Source organism: Plectropomus leopardus, chromosome 7 (assembly GCF_008729295.1).
Source record: "Plectropomus leopardus isolate mb chromosome 7, YSFRI_Pleo_2.0, whole genome shotgun sequence".
NCBI classification, from domain to species: domain Eukaryota; kingdom Metazoa; phylum Chordata; class Actinopteri; order Perciformes; family Serranidae; genus Plectropomus; species Plectropomus leopardus.
In genome coordinates this window covers 4,958,805-4,975,903 of record NC_056469.1, presented here as the reverse complement: position 1 = coordinate 4,975,903, position 17,099 = coordinate 4,958,805, and the positions used below count along the sequence as shown (strand labels likewise).

The window sequence follows — 17,099 nt, the reverse complement described above, 5'->3', positions numbered from 1 at the left end:
TAAACTACTCAAAACAAGTACGTTACTTCAACCTAGGGTACTTGTAAAAAATGCCATACTTATTTTTCTGTAACAAAATTTATGCAAAACTGTAACATTCATCCCAATCAAACAGGCTTGGATGATTCTCTCTCTGAAACAGTCCTGAAATAGTCCAAACTAGGGCAAATTTGACCTATTTCAAAAAATAGAAGTCACATAATTGACGGCATCTTATCGGCTTGTCATAGCAGTAGAAATCTTTATTTCGAAGCGATGCAGATATTTTATTTCAAAGCTGTTATCTGCCAATATCGATATTTTCGTGTGTTCCTAGTATCTATATAGAGTCAGATATGTAGTACCATGTTTAAAAGGCTTCTTCACAATGCCAAACTGTCAGGTAGGGCTGGAAAACACAACGTTAAATTTGTATCATGATAAATTGATCAGTTTATTGCATCTCAATTTGTTTAATGCATACGTGTATTGCTAGCTTGCTTTTATGTGTCTGACTGGAATTATTACAGTGTGACCAACTAAAGATTTAGGACATTTAGAGTGGACTTTGGTCAGTTAAATATAGGGCTGCACATTTCTCAGGCAGCACGTTTCTAGTCAAAATGAAAAATGAGTTGACCAATTATTTACCAATCACATGAAATCATATAAGGTAAAACTCCAGTGAAATGCCATCCGATCAGCTTCTTCATGTTGGGCATCGCAATTTTGCCCTTTTTTCCCTCTTCTTACGCTGTAGGCTGCTGCTTTTGAACTGTCCATGTTTTCACAGTGGCTGCAGTGAGCGTGTTTTATCGCCTCCAGGATGGTTCTGGTAATCTATGGATTCTGGTTGTGGAATGATTTAATTGTAGTTTTGGGTACACTTGATTCGGGTGTAGTTTATTTACATGCCTTGACATTGACAAGAAGGCTGCGTGGTCGCTCATTTTAAACTCTGCTCTGCACACACCATTCAACCTGTGAAAGAAGAGGTTTTTGTGATTTAATAATATGAAATGAATATATGATATGAAATCATATATAATATGAAAATTCATTTCAAACTGCAATGATGGTACATTTAGGCCAGAAACAGACCCACAATGTTAGTAATTTGATTAAAATATATATTGGGAAAACTTTATTAAGAACTGGTTCCAGAGTTTTTTTTTTAAAGATGTCTGTTTATGGCAAAAAGCTGCTCTTAACAATATCCATCGGTACTATGTTCTCATGTGCTGATACTGTTGCATTTGAAGCTCTATTTTGTGTTACGACTCTTACTCTTATTTTGAAAGATAGCATTGGTACTGTTCATCAGAAGAATAAAAAAAGATACCGCCTCTTTCCAAACAAAATACCTAATCCCACCCACTCAAAGGCACCCAAAAGAAGACGATACAAACCTGAGAGAAATTCACAGTTATAATGCATGGAAATCAGTATCAACAGTATCATCATACTCAATAACAAAATCCTCTCAATACAACTTTGAGAGTTTCCCAGGCAGTCATGGCAGAGGGTGCTGAAGAAACATTTGACTTTATATAGGAATAACTTCTCACAGCCCTGTTAAACTCAGGATCAAGAGATGAGTTAAATCTCAATGTTGGTATTCTAAGGATTCACTCAGTACCAGTTGTTCAAAGTTAATAATGATAATGACATTCTTTGTAGCACAAAGCATTAAGGTTCCCATCCATGTCCCCAGAAAAGAAAAAAACACACTTGATGTCGGACATACACAGCGCTCTCTTGCATTCCTTAAACTTCTACTTTTTAAACTGTGGCTCTAATAAAGTCTGGAAACTCGTGATGCGGTCGCCTTCCCACTGCAGCTCTGAGTCTTACATGCTTCATGTAGAACCATCTCTTCAGGGTTCCTGCAGATCCTTTAAAAGTCAACGGGCATCAGAGTCATTAATCCAAGAAAAAGGCCTTCACTGGTATTAAATTGACGGAAAATAATCTTTCAAAAGTCTTAAAAATGCTCAGAAAAGGAAGTAAAATTGCGTGAATCCTTTTTTTGACATTGCATTGTAAAATCTCAAAGTAATTGGTAACATCCATTTTTATTTATTTATTTATTTATTTTCTGTTATATTATTTAATAAATTCATTTTTAAGACTCATCATAACGGGATTCCAAGTAGCAGAATCTCTCATGCAGAATGAGAAACACAAAATTGTCTGCAAATCAGGCCAGAAATGCCAGATATTTGCCGCTTTTGTTGATACCATTATAATAATGAAATATGTTTATTTACTTCGGAGTATTCCACTCCAAAAAGGGTTGTTTTCCCAACATTTGAAGAAGATAATCTTACTTTTTCAGGGGACAAAAAAGTTATGATTTATGTTACAATAAACATATGAGCAAAATAAAATTGTGCCTCAATTTTGGTTATTAGAAAATCGGTCTTAAACTTAATTCTGAGTGGCATTAAAAAAGTCTTTAAAAGTCTTAAATTTACCTTGACATAAGCTGTAGGAGTCCTGTCTTTTCGCCAGTTGAACGTAGAAAGTGAACCATAATTGTTCCGGGTATTTCTGCGGGCGTTGGCCGTGGCACTGCAGCCCTGTGGGCCTGCTCACCCTCAGGTGGCTTTACTGATTCATCCCATCTGAGAACAGACCTCAGTAGTTTATGAAGGAACTCCCAATGTTTTTATCTTCTGGAATGCACCTGAGTGGTGGATTATTATGCATGTTATGGTTTCCCATATCTTCCATCTGTAAAGGTTGTTGACTTCAGTCTTATTAGTGATGGGTTAGCCTCCAGGAATGCCTTCATCTTCTTGTCAGCATCCTCTGCATTCCACCCTTTACTTAACTTCAGACATCTGTGAAACCAGCAAAGAAAACTCAGCTTCAGCTGAGAATGAAGTTTGGTGCACTGTATATCATTCAGACTGTCTATATTTAGCAGAATTTTTCTGCAATGTTGCAAAAATCTTCAATATATCTTTAACAACATTGGAATGTTGGCATGACTGTCGGCATCTTGCTGTAAGCTCTTGGGCTGTAAATGCTTTTAAATGTCTCCAGAAAACATATTTTTTAGCTGCTTCAACATCCTTATTAACTGCAAAACACCTCGCCTGACCACTGTAGACTACTAAAGCCGGATCTCCACTAACCATGTCACGTGACTCACATTTAAAGCCTTATTTTGAAGGATGCTGTATGTGACATTGCTGTCATATAATTGTGTTGCCTTGGGATAATTACCATAAACAAATGATATTATGGACAAGACCTTTGGCAGACTCCTTTTTATTCTAATACTGCTGTTAGTGTGAGTCACATTTCTCATAACCCTGATGGTACCATTACCTGGATTTCTTCCTCTGTGGCTTTATTGAAAAGGTTAATCATGTATGAATTTTTTTCACCTTTGCGAAAAAGCCTTAGGGCCATTTGTGCTGAAAGTGAAGCTCCCTCTTCTCATTTTGTGCCATAAAACAATCTCTTGGTGTCGTAAAGAAATCCGTCAGAATTCCTGCCAAACCTGATTTGGTGTCTGAATAGATGTAATTCTACAACATGTGGAAATCACTTAAAGATAATAACTTACCACAAGTAGCACATTTAACAGCGTGTGACATTCAGACAGTATGGAGAGAAAGTATAGATGATAAAGATGGTAACAAAAATGAATTAAAGTGAGAGAAAGAAGGCCTGAACCCACTCACTGATCTCTTTTGTCTTCTCTACTTGCTTTACTTGCTGTACTAAAAAAGAAATCTCTGTCTCTTCCCAGCTCTTCTTTGTGTCTTAGTTGGCTTACTTTCTTAGTACTCATCCATGTACAATTGTTTTGTGGTTACGGGAACACTATCACAGGACAAAGATCCCCGACATTTGCATTTTGCTTGCTTGTAAATATTTGATCATCCAGGAATTGAAGCTTGTATGTCACACCGGGTACGGCTGGCACTATACTCCAAACAAAAACCAAAATTTGGCATGTTCTCAAAGACTCGCAAATACAGAACCGCAAACAAATGCCAGTATACTCACTGTGACTGGTGATCTGTTTGCTTAATGGCGTCTGTGCCAGATGGAGGAGCTTACGAGCCGCACTGGGAAGAGATGCTCAGGGAAAACTAAAAACATGGAGTTCAAAAACAGAACGAATCACATGATCACATTGATAGCTTGCAGACAATAGTATATTGCTTTTTATTTCTTTTTTGTATTATTAAATCCACTATTATGTATATGTGATTCTATCTATCTATCACATGCACCTAAACACATGTACAGGAATAACCTCAGAAACCACCTATAGTAAAATAACCACTTTACATATCAACAACAGTAAGAATACCATCATTCCTGATCGTTTATTTGTGTGATTGTCATTGTTTTTTTTGTTTGTTCTGTTTTGTTTTATTCTGTCTGTCTGGTCTTGTCTAAATTTCTGTTTCCATCTACCCCCATGTACGTGTTCCCTATCAATGCTCGGTTTTTGTTATTGCTTTTATACTGCCCTTTGGCACTCATTAATAAAAAAGGGAAAAATAAATAAATAAATACATAAATAACTGATATACTTACAAATGCAAACAAACTTTTAGAAAAGCGCTTTATAAATAAAATGTATTATTATTAATATTATTATTTTCAAAAAGTATATTGCAGTATAAGAAGTTTAGCTGGCCAGTCTGTGGCAACTTTTGTGTGTGCATGAGGGCAAGTTTGCACCAAAACAAGGAGTACCCTGCTGGATAATAGCCTCATGTGTAAACAGAAAGGAGAAAGAGACATGAAGGTTGGATGGAAAGAGAAGAGTAGACGGCAGGTGAACGGAGGTAAAAACAGTGTCAGTGTGAAAGCACCCAGAGAGATGTGGAGAAAAAAAGGGAAAAGGCCACAGAGAGACAAACAGAGGGAGACGCAGCCAATGAGTGTGGGTGACTGATAGATGCAGGGAAGGGGGCTGAGTGTGTGTTCGTGTGTGTGTGCATGCGTGTGTGTGTGGCAGGGGGGGTGGATGGTTTTTGGTGCGTCATTAATCAGCAACACCTCCCCTGACACTGTCTAGACAGCCGTCTGAGAGCTGCCCTGCTCCGCTGCGCTCTGCTCCCTCTATCAGCTCTATACCTTTCTCTCCCCCTCCCTCGCTCTGTCTGCCTGTCTATCTGTCTATCTGTCTGCCTCTACACTTTTTCTTTTTTTCTCTCTCCGTTTCTTTCTGTCTTTATCTTTCTAGCTCTCCTTTACTCTCCTTCCTCTCTTTATCTCCACTCCGGCACTTTCTTCTCCTCTCATTTCTCTCCTCTCTCCTTATCACAGTAGCCTTTCTTTTTAATCCTTTCAGTTCCACTCTTTCTCTCTCTGTCTCTCCATTTCAATTGCCCTGATCCTCTATTCCCCTCCTGCCCCCCCCTCAGGGTTTTTTCTTCCAGTCTGTTCTCTCCATCCAGACTGCCTTGTCCGTCAGTGGGGGTTGACTATTAGAGTCACAGTCACTAATTGAAATGGGTTCCCTCTGATAATGACTTGCCACAGTCGAAATGTGTTGATTTGGACAGAAATGTGAGAAATGAAGAAATGGATCATGAAGGCACAGTGTGAAGAGCTAATTGAGGTGAAGATCTCTGACAAAAGCTGGAGGATGAGACGATATGTTGAATTCTGTCCAGTTGTGGAAGACACTTTGGATCCTTTCTCCCTTTTACTGTAATTGCACTGTTACGTCTTTAGTAATTAATTGGTGATACATCAGCGTGTGCTGTTGCTGCAACAGAATCATTATTAATTGAAATCAAGTCTGCTTGTTCAATTTAGTTTTATACTTGCAGAGATTTTTTTGTATACTCGGCACTCTCCAGTGTATTAACCCGTTGAAACCTGGGCAACATGAAAAGAAGGCAATGAGCAGCGAAAAAAGAAATGCCACAAAAATTAGTAAAAAAGTGCATGAAAATTAACAGAAAATAAGAAAAAAAGAAGGAAAATTAGAGGGAAAAATACAGTTAAAAAAACACAAGAAATTTGGTGCATATCATAGCTCTTTAAATAAAATATTGTCCCACTGTAATGCTGTGGACCAAGACACTGATGTTTTTCCATACTGCATTATTTTGACTTCCTTTGATGACAATTTTCAGGCTGACAAACAGAAGCAGAGAGACATGGCCCAAAAGTTAGTAAATTAATACTGAAGTAAAAAAAAAAAAACATGCAGGAAAATTATTTGAAAATAAGCACACACCAATAAAAAAGTAACATTTTTTTTGTTTTTTTAAAAATAATTTGTGGTGGGAATGTGTGCACCTCACGCAGTCTTCAGAGCGGGCGTACACAGAGTTTTAGCTGATATCTACAGGAAATATGATAAGGACCAATGTTTTCAGTTGTTTGTGGCTTCACTGCTTGTTTGGCTGCCAATGTTGTGTTAAAATATCAATCAAAGTCGTATTTCTAAAGTTAATCTAAAAAGATTGATGCATTTCAGCATTATTTTTATTTACATTCATCTCCCTGTAAATTTAGTTTCCACATGAGCTCTCTGGCTGAATCATCGATCCATCAGATGTTTAACAGCAATAACGGTTGAGATTTCACTGCAACAATTATTTGCAGAAATGTGCTGAATTAGTGGTACGAACGCCACAAATATCCATAGCCGTGTGCTAGTACAGCTGCTCTGGCAGTGTTGGAGAACCTCACCCATGCAACACACATTGGGTGACATTGCATTTTCTTTACTCATTTCTCACTGACGGTGTAATGAATGGTGGAGGGGCACACGGGTCAATATGCAAAGGTATGCTCATGGTGAACTGTGGGTGTTGAAATGAGGCATGTGTCCACGCACCCAGCGCCACAATGATTGAGATGTACACACGGCTTTAAAAATCTGACAAAAAGAATGCGTATGCATATTTCTGCCTCTGTGCATGCTCACAATTGTAGTTGTGAATCTACACACTTTTGTGCATCTGGCCCCTGGTGGTCAGCACCATTGATGTATTAAAGGAGTACCACACTCACAAAATAACCATTTGTATAATGATTACAACCGCTGAGCTACATTCCTTTAAAGAAAACCTTTTTTTTTTCTTGCATGCCGCCACAGTGAGTGAAGAATCCACAAAAGGCAAACATTCTTCATTAATTGAAGTAATCGGGGTCCACATATAAGAACAGCTAACCTATATAACAACATCTGTTTACAAACTCTCATACAACTCGTGCAGTATAATAAGTGCATTTTTGCTAAAACATTCGTTTTAAAACGCATCTCAAGAAACAAGTCAAATGCACAGACAAGAAGCCTAGGTGTAAGTGAGAGATTTAAATCGGTACCTACATAGTAGGAATTTTGTGAAAAATGCATGCATTTTGGAAGTACTGACCAAAAGAATGAATAAATCAGACTTGGATCAAACTGCAGGAGATGTGAGAGTTTGAAAACAGATGTTTTGTGATAGTTTTGACGTCAAATGAAACAATTTTCCTCTTTTTTGGATTCTTCGTTCAGCATTTAATAATGCGAGAAAAAACATTTTCTTCACAAATTCGAGGTATCATGCTATGACTATTTGATAATCATATGATCATTTAGTGGGTGAAGTATTCCTTCAAGAAAATGCAGCCCATTCATTCTAATGATGGAGTTTGGAGTGACATTAATTCACAAAATATGTTATCAAAATAAAGAAAATATCAAGTACACATTCAATAGAAAGCAACTGAAAAACAGTATACTTTTGATCATAAAAGAAAAGTTTAGGTCAGTTGGATAATATCGTTTGGCAGGGCAATTCAATATTATTGTTTTTTTGTCCATCACTGGTATCATCATGATGTGATAATATATTTTTTATTTTATTGAATTTTCTTTTTTTTTCTATGCATATATTTGCTATAAGGTATCAGAAAATAATGTATCTTTGTCATCTTTCCTCCCTTACTCTCCTTTTCTCCATCTCCCTCTCTCTGCCTCTCCTTTTCCTCCTCCCTCGCTCCTTCTCTCTCCTTCTCTCAGGTATTATACGCTCCCCAGGCCAGGGATCGCTTCACCGCTCCCTCCTTCATGCAGCGCGACCGCTTCAGCCGCTTCCAGCCCACCTACCCCTACCTGCAGCACCAGATCGACCTGCCGCCCACCATCTCGCTGTCGGACGGCGAGGAGCCCCCACCGTACCAGGGGCCCTGCACCCTGCAGCTCCGTGACCCCGAGCAGCAGATGGAGCTCAACCGCGAGTCGGTGAGGGCACCGCCAAACCGGACCATCTACGACAGTGACTTGATCGACATGGGAGGAGGTGGGGGCCTGGGAGGGGTGGGGGGAGGAGGGGGAGGGATAGGAGGAGGCGGTCCGAGGCCGCCAAGCAGTAACTCGGGCATCAGCGCGGCAAACTCCAGCAGTCACGGGCGCATGGAGGGGCCCCCGCCAGCATACAGCGAGGTGATGGGCCACTACCCCGGCCCAGCTTTCTTTCTACACCAGCACAGCAATAACCAGAGGGTGGGGGGGCCGGGGAGCAGGACGATCCAGCAGCAGAGCCAATCAGAAAGCACAATAGTACCTGCCAAGGCCAAGGACGGCCAACCAGAGGACCTGGTGTGAAGAAAAGGGTAGGGGGGCAGGCGGGGCTACCCACCCCAGACTCTAGGCTGTCTCTCCTCTTCACCCTCGATCACCTGTAAGCAGTGGACTCTCTGTCGCGCCCTCTCTCTCTCTCTCTCTCTCTCTCTGTCTCTCTCATGCCCTCTCTCCACACTCCCATGCACAAATAAATATCAACCTTAGCTACAAAGAAACAAGGAAAGAGAGGAACCAAGAGTTGATTTTTCTTTTTCTTTCCAACGTTAGTCACTCAAACAGCTAGCACTGCTGGGGCAGGACGTATGCACTGCGTGGAGAGTTCTTATTTTTTTGTCCTCTACACGAGAAAGAAACATACTGCTAGCACAGATTGAAATGATTTGGGTTTTTTTTCGTCCCCTCGGGTGACGTACTCTGTCCCTGAAAACTAAGGGTGTTTTTTTTTTGTTTTGTTTCTTTTTTCGGACCGGGATCTGTGCACAAAGCGAGAACTGAGAATCAAGGACTTAACAGAGAACACAACAACAACAACAACAACAACAACAACAACAAAAACAAGAGACTCACAAACCCACATCTTAGTGCCAAGGTTCACAAGGAAGCAAAGCAAAGGGGGGAAAAACAATGACTTGTTCTAACATTCAGAAACACAAAAAAAGAAAAGTTATCTAAAAGTTGCACTATCTTTTTGTTGTAAAAGAGAAGAGGGAAATTATGCTATGTGATGATAATGATGTGTTTGTTTTTTTCTCTCTCTTTTTTTTCGTCCTTTTCATGAATGGACTGACTGAACTTTGCCTCCAAAGTTGTTTAAACAGTTGGGAGCAAGAAAAAAAAGTATTATAAGCTTATGTCCTTCCTTTTTTTAAAACAGCAAGAAATACTCGTACCCAGCCTACAACATCTCTGTCTGCTTACACCACAGGCACAGTGAGACTTAGTAAGAGAATAACCTTGTACTGCTCACGTCTGTGAGAGAGAAATCTGCCCGCTGACTGGCCGCTGGGTGGATCAAACATTTCTCAACTCCTCTGGTAGCTTGTTACAAGATTACAAGAAGAGTAGTTTGTAAATTCGTAGAAATATGAGAGCTGCTTGGCAAGATCCAATATGCCCCAAACTAACCGATCTTGGTGAATATTTATCACATCAATCAAGAATAACTCCATAATAACAAAGAAAAAAAACATATCTAACTGTCCACCCAGCAGCCTGCTCACAGCAGATTCTTCACTTTCCAACTCTGTCCCAACCTCTGAGCACCTGACACTTCCTCTTTCCTGTTTCCTGCGTCCATAGCCCCCCTCTCCACCTCCCCCTCTCCTCTCACCGCTCATCTCAACATGCACAGTTCATTCTGCCAACAGCCACACTGAACACGGCGCCATGACAACGAAAACACAAAACAACAACAAAAAAAGAAGGCTCAGCTCTCCGTCTTCACGTTTCTAAAGCCAGAAAACAAATATTTAAAAAAAAAAAAACAGGACGACACAAAGTGAAGATTCCTGTCTGCATCCGCCAGCACAGCGATCAGGTTTTAAACGAAAACTGTCTGTGGTTGAAGTAAAAGGGCTATGGGAGGGTCCTTTTTTTGTAAAAGAAAACCTTTTTGAAAAATTGAGCCTTTTTCTCTGCTCATCGTTGCCTTCTCCTCTGCTCTTGCGCTTTCTCTGTCTCTCTATCTTGTTTGCATTCAACACCAGTGCCCCCCCACCCCCCCCCCCACCCCCTTTAACCCCAGCTTGTTAACAGTGTCTCCAGTCACTGTTCGTCATCCCTCCTTCCATCCGTGTGCAGAAAAAGTGCGTTCAAATGATGCAGAGTCCGCCAAGCCCTTTAAAGTGGAGACTGGAGTGGAGCCCTTGTTTGGCAGTGTGCTAGTGCAGTCCTTTTCTCCCTGTGTGTGTGTGATGTGTGTATGTGTGTGTTTGTTGGTTAGACCTTGTGACAACACAGAAAAGCACTTAATGTTCCTGCAGGAGCATTGTGTGTGTGTGTGTGTGTGTGTGTGTGTGTGTGTGTGTGTGTATGTGTGTGTGTCTCTGTGTGATTTATTAATCAACTGCTTTGTCTGAGTTTAGTGATTCAAGGACATGTTACTTATTTGGCACTGTCCATATTAACACATCATTAATTAAGCATTCAAGAAAACCGGAGATGCATGATGGGTATTATCTTGGTGCAGAAGGGATCTCACTGTTAAAGCTCAAAGAATGTGCATGCCACAGTCCACTCAATCCTATTGTTAGAGCAACACAAGGAAAACTCCACCTTTCTTGATTCGTGTGTACAGTAGATTCACACACTGAGTACGGACACTGAAAATGTGTGTCGTGAGTGGAGTGTAGATGGACAGTGTTGTCCCTCAGTACAGTGCACAAAGGAAACAGGAGCTGCTCATTGCTGCAAAATATTACATGGTGGATTGTGGTGAGACAGCTTAACGAAAATTTTAAGTACTAAATCTTTAAAAAGAAATGATTTTATTTTGATTAGAAGATAAGGCTGGTGTTATTCTTTATGTTTATAACGTCAACAAATCCTGCGAAAAGACCAAAACCTACAGTGTGTTACTTTGTCTCAATACAACAAAAAATTCTTCAGTCATCATAAATTCATTTATTTTTTTCAAATATGGTCTTTGGCCTTTGAAATAGATCTCCTTATGCACAGACCGAAGGTTATCCTTGAACAAAGACAAGGCGATATGATCTTTCCACAAAGCGCATTACCTGCTATCATGTGACCACTTTTCCCTATTTGGGGAACATGATAATCAGCTGCCTCCTGAAAGTCAAAGACCCCACTCACTACTTGGATTAGTGATACTATACAGTCTCTGGCTTATGTTTGATATCTAGTGTCGGCAAAAATGTTGTACATTTCTGATCCGTCGTTAGGGGCGAACTTGGCTTTTTTACTATATAATATGAATGTTACTGTCACCCTGAACAACCCACCGAACCGCATTTAGACTCTTAAAGTCTTAAAGAAAGGAAAAAAAAGGAATAATTAATCAAATATTTTTATGAAACAGCCAAGTCAGATCCAATTGACGTAGTCTGGCACAGCCCAACATTGTAGCAACTGAGCTAAAATGCTAAGAAATCCCCCTCTGCTGACGAGGACGGCATTAGGTGGTGGAAAGCTCTGGAAGTATTAAGTGGATTTTGAGTTAATGTTTTTTGTCAAAAACCAAGTTTCAGGCTCAAAAAGTGTGCTTTATAATCGGTCAAGTCAGTAATATTACAAAACAGCCGGTCACTGTAGCTTTTAGCAAACGTTACTCAAACAGGAGGAAATTACCTTTGTTGGGGACTATTTTCAGCAATGGATTAATACACGTTTGGTACTTTAGTGAGTATTTAGGGCAGCAGGCCAGTCTGTGTGTACTGAGACAAAATAAAGTACAGTGTGTGTTTATGGTAATGAAGGAATGCGTCATCCAGTGCAGCAGTGTGGCTCACTAATGTTTTTAATCATTTTTGACAGTAATGGAGCTCTGTGGTACAGAGGAAGAAGATAGATCAGGCCTTGATGCACACAGGATACATTGCATGTCAGTTTGGGTCTTTTTGTTGGATTTGATGGCATTAACTTAACCAGGGCTGCAAGATATGCTAAAAAATCATATTTGCAATTACTTGGACAGATATTGCAAAATGAGGTTTGATTTTACTGGGAAAAGTATTTTGTTACATTTTCACAAAAAAAGGGGAAAATAAAGAACGATGATGAATTTCTTTTTTTTTTTTTACTAGGATCTGTGCCAAACAAGCATGTTTCCTTACATGCCGAACATGATTTGTAGGCCTCATTTATGTTGAGACACATTTTACCTCTATCCCCCAAAAATGCAGCTCGATTTGGATATAGGTCATATTGCAAATTTGATAATATTTTTGATTAGTTGTGCAGCCTTAGTATTAATGTAACCATAGAATATCACCAGTGGCATCCCAAAGTTCGGTCTGTTACAGTTTATTGAACAAACAGAAACAAGAAAAGTGGATTGCTTTCTTGTATACTCATTTCAAAAACAATATTCTGTGACTATATACAATGCATACTATGTACTGTTAGTATATATTATGGAATTAGGACATTCCTAACACTCTAATTAAAAAACACTCATTCATAATTACTTAGGACAGAAGTCCTTCACACTTTGAACAGTTATCCTGTGCCGGCACTAGTTGCAGTCAGTGTGAAGTTGCCTAATGCAGCATTAATGAGTATTTGAAGGTATAATGTAATGCTAATGCAGCATAGAGGCCTTATGCTGAACTGAATCCAGTTGAAACATTAAACCTAGAAAATGTAGTGGAGAAAGAACTAAGTGAACTGTCTCCTCCTTGTGCACTCAGAGCTCATATCTGACTTTACATCCCTCAGATGTCATGATGGTGGAGGAAATTTCATCTAAAAGAAAGCCTTCTGATTCTGTTAGCATGTGTGAATGTATGCATGTGTCCCAGCTGTGTGTTTCTGGTCAGCGTGTCCATCTGACAGTTTGTGTGTGTGTGTGTGTGTGTGTGTGTGTGTGTGTGTGTGTGTGTGTTACTACATCGCTGCTGCTATTGCTGTTGCTGCTACTGCTAATATTGTTGCTACTGCTGCTTCTCATGCCCCCCACCCCATCCCGTCCTCTGTCCCTCTGTCCACCCTGTCCCCTCAACTCATCCAAAAACTTAGGAGAAATCTGACCCACTGCAGTCAAAAGCACAAGTATTGAGACAAAAACGTGATCCACATCACATTTTGTTACGCAGAAACCCGTCAGTCGTGAGAAAAGATTGTCCCGACACTTCCGCCTTTGACTGTACAGACCTGCTTCAAACCCACGTTTCTTTCCTCTTTTTCCCTCCCTTCTTTCTGTTGTTTTCTCGCCTTGTTCTGTCTGCGCAGTCATAGCTTGTAAATTGAGGATATAAAGATGAATTTTATGTTTTCTACAAGGAGGTTTGCATGTTACTATTATGTGAGTAAATAAGGTGCCTAATGTTCATGTTTGAGCAGACCACACCTCTGTCAAACTGCTGCTTGGGATCTTTGCAGGTGCTTTGCGTCGGGCTGACGGCCTGTCTGGCAGAGTGGAACAGAAAGGAGAAGGTTAGATAGGTTTGCCAAAAGTGATCGTTTTTGTAAAGTCAGATGTTACAGTGGTGACATGCTTTCGGGAGTCAGCTCATGTGCTCCTGTTCGATTACAGACTGATCCTGTGGTGAAAAGTGGACAAAAGCCACATTTAATTCAAGCTCTAGATGAAATTTGGTGACCACAGGACAAGCAAAACACCGGCTGCCCCTCCAAACTGCAGCTTTACCTTGACTATTTTTAGCTTGCCAGTGCAACAGTCAGCCTGCCCGCTTCCATTGTGCCAGACAGGAACGCTCGCTCCCAGGTGAAGCAGCTGAAGCCATTTCAACCAGTAATATGACCAGCGTGTGGAGCAGACATAGGAACCCACTTGCACTCAAAAAGCTCCCACCTTCGTTGTGCCTCACTTCCAACGGTGCTTTTTTCAGTAGTCTGTCTTTCTTTGTTTGTTTGTAAGGTGCTGTATATAACTTGAATATATTATGCACATATCCTACCCAATGGGTAGAAACCACAAAAAAATGTTGTGAATAATGTAATATAATGTATAGACAATATAAGAATTTTAAGAAGGCAACATCAAATTTGTAAATGCCTACAGTTAAAAACGTGCTTTGTCTTTTTTTTTTTTTTTAATGAGAAAACATGGTTTGCAAAGTATGCTTAGAATATGGTTGCAACACAAATACAAACGTATAATATTTTGCTATAAATAATAGTCTGTTATGATAAGGATGAGATAGCCTCTGTATTAAGGAAGTTGTTGAGAAAGAATATTATTCACTTGTTTATTGGATTCCTCGTCTAAGAACAAGCTTACACAGTGCTTGCCGTCATTTGGGTACTGGCTGGTGGCTTTACTTTCACCGCAAATCGACTAACAAATGTATAGCTCTATTCCACAGATCTTTTTAAGAGAAACTAAAAATCGCACACTCATCAGTTGCTGTTTATGCCACGACTTCAGCCAGGCTCCGGTTTGAATTTTCTTACTCGCTTTGTAAATTGTTGAACAAAAAGCCGAGGCTGTCTAGTTTTTGGGAGACGCGTCACACGACCACTGCACACAAGAGCCGTCAGCACTTCCGAATATGGAAGAATATGTGTCTGTACTCATAGATCTTAACAACGTTTTAGTTTATTTCAGCTGTAATTTTGTATATCTGCCAAAGTATAAATCTGTGGAGCACACTCAGCACTGCTATAGGTCTGGCTGGATGTTGGGCTCCAGTTAAAGCATTTCAGCTCCGTTACAGGAGGATCACTAATTTTGATCACATTAAAGGTCCTGTATGCGACATTCTGAGCATTAATATAGCTGCAAATTTTATAGTAGACTAATGGCGGCCTGAGCAGAAAAATGAAGTCCCACTAACTCCGTGCGTGTGTTGTCAAGCTCTCCTGTGGGTCGTTGTTCTGACACGCGAGTCCCCGTGATTGTACCCACTGGCTAGCTCATTGCCGCCACTCAACACTGCGCTCACTTGATGGTTACTGCTGATATTGAGACGGCGTCGTCATGTAAGCGTAGCACCCACCCTCAAGTTCCCCCTGGTTTACCCCATTAGCTCTGTCAGCACGGTTGCTGTTGTTAGCACTGTTAATTGAGATTAACCATTAGCTGCTAGCCGCCAGCTCAGCCACCTCCATGTTTAGAGCTGTGTGCAGGCAATCCCATGTCCCACTCTGATTCACAGATATGCTCTCAATGTCACATACAGCTCTTTTAACGTTGAACAGGAAGAGTGTAAAACATTCAAGGAAAACTGGTCATTCCCTTTTAGGTCAAGAATGGAAAGTTGCACCAGTGCAGAACGAGTGAAAAATGCCGTTAAAACTGTCATTTAACTTTTCTCTCTTTATTATTATTATTATTATTTTTTTATTTTCTATATTACAATGTTATATGTGGCACAGTATATTGAAACAAAAGTCATGTTTAATCTGCAGTCATTTATTTACAGTATGTACTGAAAATAACTCCACTGTACAATAACCGCAGAGCATGTTCATTCTTATCTATAGACGATGTACATAGCAAAGCGCCATTTTCTCTTCAAAGCACCAAATAAGTGGCAGTTGTGTAGTTTTAATTTGGAAAAGTCTCTATTGTAACTTTGGCTGAAGCGCCGCTCAGCTCTTCTTCTTATAGGAAGACTTCACCCCCCCCCCCCCCCTTTGTATATCTGTAACTCACCCTGTGTTACACTGAATTTGTGAAGAAAACTTTGTTATTCTCACATGCTGCCAGTGAACGAGGAATTCAAAAAGAGAAAACTTTATATGAATGGGCTGCATTTTACAACAGCAAAAACTACATCAAAACATCCGTCTACAAACTTTCACACAACTCATACAGTATAATCCCAGTGTCATTATCCACTCATACGCTCAGTACTTTCTGAAAAGATGTTTTCGACAGGAGCCTCCATAGAAGTTTTGCTTTTTAATCCAGTTCCTTTTCGGAAAAAACGCTTTCTGTTTTGGAAGTTCTGAGCATACATCTGGATAAATGAGACTTAGTTTATACTGCATGAGTTGTATGAGGGTTTGTAAACCGATGTTTTGATGTAGTTTTGCTGTTTTTAAAACGTGGACCCCTATGACTTTAATTCATGAAGAATTTTCTCTGTTTTTGGATTCTTTGTTCACTGTAAGGGGCATGCGAGAAAAACAAAGTTTCCTCACAAATTCAACATAACACAGAGGTAAGTAATTCATACACAAGTTGTTAATGTGGGGGTGAAGTATTCCTTTAATAGACCTTCTTTTCATTTCCTGCACTAGCTTGAAGAACTAACTGGGGCTCAGACTGATTTTTTTTTTCTCCCCCGCAGCGCGCTCCCTCTTTCCACTTATCAGAAGTCTGTACTCAACTGCTGACAACAAGTAGCTGTTTTTATCGTTCCAGATTTTAATAATAATGATGATAATAATAACAATAACGTCTCAACAGTTTGGTATTCTCTGTCTTGACAGTTACCATAGGACTGCTTCCATCATGGGTTTTGTAACATCAGTTTGCTTTATTTACAAAACAAATCCTTCTTGTTCCCCCCTCCCCCCCCCTCTGTGCTGAAATCTAGATATATATGACTGTATCCAGTAACCATACAGTATATATATATATATATCCAAGCACAGAGGTAAAATTGTTGTGTATTTTTGCCTCTTTTTATTTAAGCAATTGTGATGTAATAGGTTTTAGGCCTAAGGTCTGTTATTGCAATACTTTTACAGAAAAAAAGGAAAAAAATCAAAAAATGTTGCTCTAAGTGCTGTTGTAGTCAAAGATTTTATGCTTGTACTTATGCTGTAGTCAAACTGCAGCGTAATGAATAAAACTTTAAAAGTGATTACTCTGGTCTTTTCTCTGTATCTTTTTATCTTAAGTTTTCCGTAGGTAATGAGGGTTTTGTAACGTGATCACAGGAGTCGATACGAACAG

At 39.8% G+C, this 17,099-nt stretch overlaps 1 protein-coding gene across 2 annotated transcripts in view; it reads left to right on the top strand.

Annotated features, from left to right (window-relative positions):
• The window catches only part of LOC121945193 (low-density lipoprotein receptor class A domain-containing protein 4-like), a 127,913-nt gene extending 111,687 nt beyond the window's left edge, over positions 1-16,226 (top strand). For both annotated transcript variants that reach the window (XM_042489246.1, XM_042489245.1), the window contains exon 4: positions 7,985-16,226. In XM_042489246.1, the coding sequence (XP_042345180.1) occupies positions 7,985-8,569 (585 nt within the window). In that variant the 3' untranslated portion in view covers positions 8,570-16,226. The remainder of the gene's footprint in view (positions 1-7,984) is intronic.
• Positions 16,227-17,099: the final 873 nt, after the last annotated feature.